This window comes from Medicago sativa, chromosome 1, assembly GCF_051527215.1.
Source record: "Medicago sativa cultivar Bolivia chromosome 1, Bolivia_mono, whole genome shotgun sequence".
Lineage (NCBI taxonomy): Eukaryota > Viridiplantae > Streptophyta > Magnoliopsida > Fabales > Fabaceae > Medicago > Medicago sativa.
Window position 1 is genome coordinate 75,218,091 of NC_140749.1, and position 9,912 is coordinate 75,228,002.

The following is a 9,912-nucleotide window of genomic DNA, read 5'->3' on the forward strand; positions in this document are numbered from 1 at the left end:
GTTAATGGACAACGAGAGTAATTTTGCATTAGTAAAACTATTATGTCCATTAATCAATTTATTCTATTTTTTCTTAATATTTGTGTAAAAAGTCTTTAACTATGAATTTGGAGCAGAGGGAGTATGTAGTACTAATAATGTAAAAACAATGGCTAAATAGTGGAGACAAAATGAAAATGGTTATGCTAACAAATGTTCTAAAGACGTTGTTTAAAGACTCAAAAGAAGAAAATTTTGTCTTCAAAATACAAGTCACTTTTCTAAATACCAAAATATAGTTTATTAGATAGAAATCAATATCATTAAATGTGTTCTAACATTTCATTTTGCAGCAAGGAACCGACAATTAACCAAGCAATTGAGCTCAAGTGGTTAATGAGTTTCACGAAAGACAAATCATTTGAGATAACCGAGTTCGATTCTTTATCTCAAGGGATTACCAGCGCCCCTTTTCCATAGGAATCGGAGGGTTAACACCAAAAGAAAAAACCAACAATTACTAGACTTCGGCCCTCTTTGTAATTAAAAGAAAGGAACCAAGAATTGATTTTAGAAAGAAAAAAACGAAAAGCTTGACTGAGAATAGGTGAAGGAGATTAATACATATATCTACAACATACGTTACAACAAGTTAAAGAAACCTGAAACATAAGAGTTACATTGAACAATTTCATGTTGTGTCCTCTTTTATTATTTTTCCAAAATTTTAACCTCTCAACTTTTGGGCTGCTGCAAGTTCAACAGATAGAATAAAGGATGATTTTCCTGCTTCTTTTAAATATCGAACATCGCCGTTCATAAGCTTTAACAACTTTCTACTGATGTGTAGGCTAATACCCTCTTCTGATTCTAGCCCATTATTTCCAAACATCTGGTTCAGCACTGCTTCTGCCACCCCATTTCCACCATGTGTTATGCTACACAAAAATAAATACAAAAGACATATTAGTTTAAGCTTAGCTTGTAATGCAAGTTTCTTCTTTCCTTTCCATCTATTCTAAGAAAAGTCGGTCTGATATTGATATGTGGTGGAATTTCACGCATATGTTTTCTGCTATTTATCCCTGCGTCTGTGCAATATTGCACTGGATACTTGCTAGGAGAAGAACAATACAAGTTTCTTATGTTCCTAAGGTAGTGTCCTAGCACAAGAGAACTAGGTGTTGATGTGACATCATGCATCAGTTAATGCAACATTTTTTTTCTCGCACGTTGCGAGCTTCTGTTAGTTCTGTTAAGCTAGTTACTTATGGTTATGAGCTGAAAAACTTAAGCTATCTGAGCTCTGCATGGTAAATTCATAAACAATTGTATGATACTATTTTTTATCGATCAATTTAATTTGTATTTTACCAGATTAAATAAGGATTTTGAAATGCTTGAGTATGGAAAGTTACCTGAGCTCCAAATTTACAAGATGGACAGATTTCCCTAACTGTTCTTTAGTTAGAGTGGCTGCTATAACAACCTGACCTCCATTTGGTGTGGAATTGATGGAAATCAGTAAGAAGTCAGCCAAGACCTGCTGAAGTCTAAGACTATCACCATACAAGGTTTCCATCGCGATATGCTCCGCAACATCATTCATTATTCGGATACTCCTTGTGTTACTCCTATTCATGACTTGACTAAGAGAGGTCACCAGTACCTCATGCAGAGTGAATTCAGCCATCTCGAGATCCAAGTACCTGTTAAAACATACATGGAAGAAAAAGATGTCAAGTTAAATGATGTTAGAAACTGTTGTATTTGGTCCTGTGTTCAAATTTCACACCACATGAATGCAAGGAAGAGTTAAAAAAATTAATGAACAAAATATTTATTGATATCAAATCATACCCATCAATGATGCTGTCTAGATCCGAGTCATCAAGAATTTTGCTAAGCTGGCGCTGGCACTGAGAACTAGTGTTCACAATTCGTTTTTGTTCGGTTCCCAACTCAGTATTCTCCAACATTTTACTGGAAAACACAATCCCAGACAAAGGATTCCTGATTTGCCTTCTCATATAAGTTAATACTTTCAGTCTCTTGAGAGCGGTTTGTTCAGATAGGCGTTGAATATGTAACGCTTGTTGCAGCTCCGGGCTAGCTAGCTGCAAAAAACAGAAGACCCCGGTAACTAGGCCCTCCGCATCTATTTTCTTACTCACAGAAAGTAGGCACTCTACATACTTTCCCTTCCGAGAGAGAAAACCAAAAGGAACCTTTTCTGTTTCCAAACCAGTCATCGCTTTATTAAGTACAATGCCGAAATTAACGAAAGCTTCTTGATTCTTTAGACGACAACAAGACATATGAGTTCCGAAAACCTCTCCTAGAAGCATTTTATCCATCACCTCCTCTCGCTTCCATCCAGTTATCTTAATCATAGCTGCATTCCACTCACAACACCAGCCAAATTCATCTGTGCCGAATATAGGAGGGATTAATTGATTGGGGTTCTGTACAATTGCCTTGTAATCTCCTTCAATTCGGGTGAATTTGTCCATGACTGTCTTCTGAGCAGTTATATCTTGGGCCACAAAACAAACTCCCACTACATTTTCATGAAGATCCCTGCTTGCACACGCATTAACTATCAAACTAATAGGACCGGAATCCGTCTTAGACCCGTGTGTTTTGATCTCGAATTGAACATTCTTCTCTTCTTGACCTGATTACATTATAAGAGAACAAAATCAACAATTAAAATCCTAAGGCTTGAAAAACAAAGAAAAGAAAGGAACTTAAGTAAGTATAATAAGATAGAAAAGGAGAAAGACATACCCTGCAGTGCCAGATTAAGCATCTTCTTGACTATATCAGTTGAAGAATCCTCAACAAGTGTGAGTAAATGTTTTCCAATAGCTTCGCCAACCGGAAGACCTGTCAACTCGGAAATTTTGATATTCCAACCATTGACCATCCCATCAACATCCACTGCCAAAATAGGCACTGTTGCTGTTTCAATTAACCGAACCATCTCACTCGTCACTGCTTCCAATTCCTGCATCCCTTCGATCTTCAAATCATTTAGTCTTGTATTGATTGCCTTTGAGTTTAAATCAATCATATCCGTATCTTTGGATGCGTTTCTCAGTATTAACTGTAACGAATGAATAGCATCCATTTCAAAGTCTTTCCATGGTATGCTCCTAGCCTTCACAACTTCGAGGAAAGCCTTGAATGATGATCTTGGATGCATCTTCCTACCATCATCCTGTTCGCCAGGTTCATGCTTTGCACCACCCCATCGGATTTCTGCAGCAGTGTGCGACCTAAACCAGAAAACTATGTCTTTTGAAGTTATTCTAACAGCTGCCATTCCACATACAGTATCATTAAGTTTAAGAGCCCCTGGAAACCCTGCATCAGACAAGCTATCCGTACTCAAACCAGTCGAATCTGTATGGTACTCGGACATCCATAAAGCTATCTCTCTTATCTGAGGTTCACTCGGCGTCGATCCTAATATCCATAACTTGTTTCTATACAAGAGTGCAGCCCCATCACATTTCACTAGATCCATTATATTAGGGCTTTGTGATACAATACCTAAGGGTGCATCTCGCATCAGCATATCGCACAACAGTGTCTGCGTGCGCAGGATATTCTTCTCAAGAATCTGATATTCTAATTCTATTTCTTTGTTCACATGGATGGCAAATACTTGAGCCAGAAATTCACAAGCATACCTTAGAGGAAAGGGAACAAACCTTGGTGTAGTGTTATGACAAACTACCAAACCCCAAAGTCTCTTTTTCTTTTGTGGGAGAACTGCATCAGCACTATCTCCATCTTCATCGCTGTCATTGACTACTACAGCCATAACCAAGGAAGCAATTGAATCCATGTTAGCCATATACTGCAAATGGCAACTATGTGGGGCCCTTAAGGTCGAACCACACAAAGTCAAATCAAATGGGAGTTTTTCGTCTTGAAGAACCTTCACATGTTTTGCGTGACAATCAACTATCATACGGACCTTGTTCTTCATAAATAAAAAGCGCGCAGCCTGGGGAATATCTGTGGCCGGATAGTGCAAACCCAGATATGGCTCTAGACCTGTCTTTGTTACCTCAGCAATCACCTCCCCATGATCATCCTCGTGAAATTTATAAGCCATCACCCTGTCATAACCTGTTAGTTCAAAAACTTCTTGAACCATTGTATCGCAAAGCCTTTCCATGCTGCCACTAGGCAAAGATTGCAATCTTGTAATTGCTTTAGCAGCAAGTTTGTAAGACTGTAATGCGCCTGCTGCAGTCATGGGAACTTCATAAGGCTTCACTGGCTCAAAGTCAATGATCAAACTACCGGTAACACGGTGAATAATCGCATAAAATGGCTTCCCAGAAGTCTTGCAATGAACAAGGATAGGGTTAAGAAGCGAAACCTCCGCAAATCCTAGTGCCTTTTGTAGCGCAGAAGCACTCGGTGCGGTGAAGATAGTTCTTATGTCAGTTCCAATGCCAAGGGCAGGGTGGTCACCGACACTAGGGACAGCATGACTCACCATGGTCAGCATTTCCGGTGCATTCTCACTGTATGCAATAACCTTGCACGTTTTCTCGTCTAAAGCTAGCAAGCAACCAAAAGGCTGGATCTGCTTGCCTCTTTGTATTGTATTGAGGTAAGCTGTTGTTACTTTGTTGGACCTTGGTTGATGCTCTCCATCAACTGAACCAGAGACACGCACCGAACTCGAGTAGTCAAAGGAACTACCAGACTCCTCAAAAGTTGCATGAAGTTTTGCATCTACTGTTGTCTGAGCAATAATCCTAGCACTATTTCTTGATCTCCCTGAATTGTTGGATGATTGGCTAGGCCTCGTGGTCGACATTTTATCACAAACTGCATTTACAATGATAAAAAAACAACATAACCACTAAGTCAATCCAAATCATATAAGAATCATCACTGAGCATGTGAGACTGCAGAACTTTAGAAGTCTATTACTAATTTACTTGAATGTCAATCTTTGTAATTGTAACCCTCCTCATAATACTAACAATTATGAATAATACTAACATTGACCGTTTCAAAAAAAAAAAAAAACTTCCAATACTTTTCAAGATGACAAAATTATGTAAGGTTTTAATTAGTTATAATTTGAGTTATGACCCAATCATAGAAGACAGTCAACAATACTCACACATCAAGTGAAAGATCATGACAGTATAAAAATTGGTTGTAATCATTAATTAATTCATAACTTTCAGAAAAAAATCAGTTAGTACTGTCAGTTGATTCTGTAAATAATGATGACACCAAACAAGTCAGAAACAAATCCATTATTACAATCATCAAACAATTGTATTTCTATAGCTATTTCCCTTTACAAGACAGAAACACATGAAACAAATTCAACAAGACAATAACAAATACTCCCTCCGTCCCGGTTTAATTGACCTACTTTGGTTTTTCACACAGATTAAGAAAAGTGTATAAATAAAGGGGAAAGTGGAATATATTGTATTGGGAATGATAAAAGTAGTATTATTTAGTGTTATATTGTATTGGGAATGATGAAAGTTGTATTGAAAATTGAAATGAGTCAGTTATTTTGGGACACTTTTTTTTAGAAAATAGGTCAGTTATTCCGGGACGGAGGGAGTAACTAAGTAAGAAAAAAAGGTAACAAGTAACTAACCTTGTTGGAAGGAAAAAACTTGGTTGATGTGAAAGAGTAACTACAAGAAATGAAGGTATTAGCTAAGGGTTAAAATAACCAATTGTGTGTGACTACCATACCATACCCTGCACCTGCAGCATCAGCAGCAGCAGCAGCAGCAAGCTGGATCACCACCGCCCTTGTTTGTCTCCCACCCAGCTGGAGCCTCTACTCCAAAACTCCAACCAAGCAAGGTCAGTATAATTCAGCACACAATTGTGACTGAGAAGGGACCGCCATCATGCCATAAATACTATATAATATATCAATTTTTTATGGTACCCCCATGTGAAGATGGAAAGGAATGAAATGAATAAAGATAAAATAAAGAATATAAAAATCAAATCATCATCCAACAGACTAACACTTTGATAGATTCACTCATCACAGCAGCATCCATCTACTTGGTGCTGTTTTTATTATTATATTAGTATATGTAAAAAAATATCTAATTTGGGCAAGTGGGTTTGGCTTTGTTCCTAAAATAGATAAGAAAAAAAAGGAAAGTTAAATAATGCATGATAACACATACACTTAATTAAACAACAAACATGGTAGTTACTGTTACTGCTTGCTTCCTTGACTTTCCTTCCTTCTTCTCAAACATCACTCAATTCACTTACCATCTTAGATTTCATGTCGGCTCTTAATTTAAACTAATTTTAATTTATTTTTTAATAGGGGTCACTAACTTTTTTTCTAATCATGTAACTCGTAAGCGCGTCGTACTACCGGACTATCGCAATAAAGCATCTGTTTTTAATTAGGATTGTGTCACGTCCTAAATAGATGACTTTTTTCTAACCATATTTAACTCATAAGCGTGTCGTATTACCCCATTCTCGCAATAATAAATCTGTTTATTTATCGGATTGTGCTACCTCTTAAATAGATGACTTTTTTCAAGTAAATATTTAACTTGTAAGTGCGTTGTATTACCGGACTCTCGCAATAAAGCATTTGCTTTTTTTATCAGAATTGTGCTACCTTCTAGATAGACGGCTTTTCTGACGATATTTAACTTATAAACGTGTCGTATTACCACATTCTCAAATCGACAATAAAACATCTATTTTTTTTTTATCTAGATGTGTTACCTCTTAAATGATCGATTTTAGAAGTTAAACTCAATTTCTTTCCCTAAAAAGAGTCATATTATCAATTCTTTTAACACCACTTCGGTACAATGTTCAATAATTATTTTTTTGGTACATGTAGGGAACATTAATCATTGAGTCTCAATTCCTAATTCCCCACCCACAATAATTAAACATAAAAAATTGCTAACTAAAGAAAAGTAGTGGAAAAAGTTAAGATATTTATTTAATAAAAATTATTTTTTTATTACGAGGTGGATGAATTTGGTTGGATGGGGTCCAAGTCCCATACATTGGATATGGAGAAAGGAGTAAGTTATGGGTGTCACGTGCAAATGCTCAAAGTTTTGGTGATATGCGGCTAAGTAAGTAACAGAGATGCCATGTCATCATATCCTTTGTTTTTAATTGGTGGAAACTGTTTATCTCTCGATATCACAACATCTTTTTAGATCACATTCACACAGCTAATATATCTGTCTGACATAAATAAACTTTCATCAAATTAGCCCATGCCTCGTACCACTGTAACGTTACTGACTCAAAGGAAATACTCAACTGCATTATTAATCGGTTTCGGGTTTCCTATCCTTTAAGATTTCTTCCTATTTTTTCTATCCAAAAATAAAAAATTAAAATAAGTTTTCCTGTTATTTATGTTGTTTATTTTAATGGTTATTATTTTTTATGAATATTATTATTAATTCATTTTACTTTGGTTCATGGTTATTATAAAAATCCATGACATCTAATTTAATCCAATTTTTATAAAGAGAAATTATATATTAAAATAACCATGGTTCATGGTTATATATCAATTCATTTTACTTTTATAATTTTTTATGGTTATTACTTTAGTTCACGATTATTGTTTTAACCGTTTGCAAATGAATTTTTAAGTATTAAATTTAAAATTTATATGAAAACATAACTAAAGAACTATATATTTAAGTAAGAGTTTATATCAAAATAAAATCATAGATTTAAATCTTACAAATTTATATCCAAATTGACTAAAAGGACGAAAGTGATGTGAATAAAAGATAAAAGACGAAATTGTTATTTGAAATTAACTTAAGGGATGATAAGAGTAATTTTGCTTATTTTTTTTTATTAATAAATGAATATATATGGTGAATAAATCATGTATGTTCTTTTCAAATTGATTAGATTAAATCAATTTTGTCTGTGAACCAACTCAATCGACAATGCATAAATTAAATTGGTCTGGATATTTTTCGTGGTTATTCGGGTTAGAACCTATCTAGAAAAATAGCATAAAGAATTTTTCAAGACACAGTTAGAAAGTTTTAATTGCATGATTTATTTGTTCACTTCCTATTTTTCAGCCACACATCCTTGAATTGTGGCAAATAGTGCATTGTGATTGGCTGCTCTTTATTCTTGAAGAATTCTTAATGTTATTTTTCTAGAGATATAGCATTGCTCAATTTACCACTCTGAAAGAAATATTGAATCAATCTTTAAATTAAATCCAAAATCACATCATTTAAATAGGCATGGCAACAAAACCCATATCCACGGTTACCGGCCCGAACCAAACCCAATTTGACTGGGTTTGGATATGGGTATGGGTTTTTCCCGATTTCAAAACACGGGTATGGGACGGGTAACGGGTATATATGTACCCACCCCGAACCCATACCCTAACCCGTCCCAAATGTAAAATATTATTTTATGTTGATATGTCATGTTAGGTTGTTTGATAATTATCATGTTAATGAAAACTACCATTGATATTTAGAGGATCAACTAAATCATTCAGTCTAACAAATGTTAAAGTGGGTGTATTGTTGGATAATGTATTACAACGTTGCTCTAGGGGATGCAAAAAAACTTCTATTTTTTATTAAAAAAAATAGGGAAAATTACAATGACCTCCCCCGAGGTTTGGTTAAATGTCACACACCTCCCCTCTAGTTTCAAAAATACATTAACCTCCCCTCAAGTTAACTCTGTTAACCATCTGTTTAGTTTAGAGAAAAAAAAACTTAGTGATACTATAAATAGCCCTGCTATGAATTTGTCAATCCTAAATGGTTGAATCCATGTGCGCTGGATGGATCAATTATGGCTAATATTCATCCAAATTATTCGGTGATTGCAAACAGTTTTTTTTAAGTAAATTAAGAATAGTTTTGTGGTGTCGGTGTACTAGATTCATACTAATTAGTCTGAACACTAGTATCCATTCCTATCCCCCCCCCCCCCCCCCCCCCCCCCCCCCCCCCCCCGGGTCTGATAACCAACATTAACTTATACACGATAAAAATTAAACTTGAAGTCTCATTTAACCTCTTTTTCCAAACACACCAGAGGCTTCCAACCATGTTAAGGATTTGTAAAACATTAAACAAAACAAAAAAAAAAGGACCTGAAAGGATTTGTATAACTCACATTTTGTAAAATTTTGTTTTTAAATTAGCTTGTAAGCTTCACGGTTCAGTAGGAAGATGATATTTTTAAAATAGACAAATCACTAAAATGGTAAATGAAGACAGTGATAACTTCAACTTCACATCCATATGTTAACAGAAAGATAACAGCAGTTAAGAGACAAGGGAAGTATTTATCTATTTAATGATAATAACTTAAGGGAGGTTGATGTCTATTTTAAAACTAGAAGGGATGCTTGTGTCATTTAAAGAAAACTTAGGGGAGGTGAGTGCAATTTTCCCAAAAAAATATTGACGGGGATGAGGCGGGGATATCCGAACCCGTCGGGGACGGGGATGAGATTCAATTTCTCATCCCTGTTGGGTTTGGGTAGGGTAACGGGTAAGTATATGAGAATCGGGTGTGGGGACGGAGAAGGTAAAACTCGTCCCCACCTTGCCCCATTGCCATGCCTACATTTAAATATTATTTTTTTAAATAACAAAACAACAACAAGAAGACATGTTCTAATACATGCTTTTTAACCTTTTATATCGTGAAACTAGAAAAAATGTAAAGGAAGTTAAATTATTGATTTGGTGAAATTTACTTAGATTCATCAAATAAGAAATGGGAGTGGCAGGAATTTATCCACATCACAATACAAAATTCAATGTTTTTTAAGTGACAATAAAATGTTCTTTCAAAAAAAAATGTTTTTAAAGTGACAATAAAATTGAATGTTACTGGCAGTGGTGGCAA

At 35.4% G+C, this 9,912-nt stretch overlaps 1 protein-coding gene across 1 annotated transcript; it reads right to left on the minus strand.

Annotated features, from left to right (window-relative positions):
• Positions 1 to 583: 583 nt before the first annotated feature.
• Positions 584 to 6,065, minus strand: PHYA (phytochrome A). The gene is made up of 5 exons (XM_085736425.1): positions 5,636 to 6,065; positions 2,770 to 4,836; positions 1,840 to 2,656; positions 1,398 to 1,688; positions 584 to 917 (listed from the first exon to the last, which is right to left on the minus strand). Exons 2-5 carry the CDS (start codon positions 4,823 to 4,825, stop codon positions 707 to 709), a joined length of 3,375 nt encoding a protein of 1,124 aa, XP_085592551.1. The 5' UTR covers positions 4,826 to 4,836; positions 5,636 to 6,065; the 3' UTR covers positions 584 to 706.
• Positions 6,066 to 9,912: the final 3,847 nt, after the last annotated feature.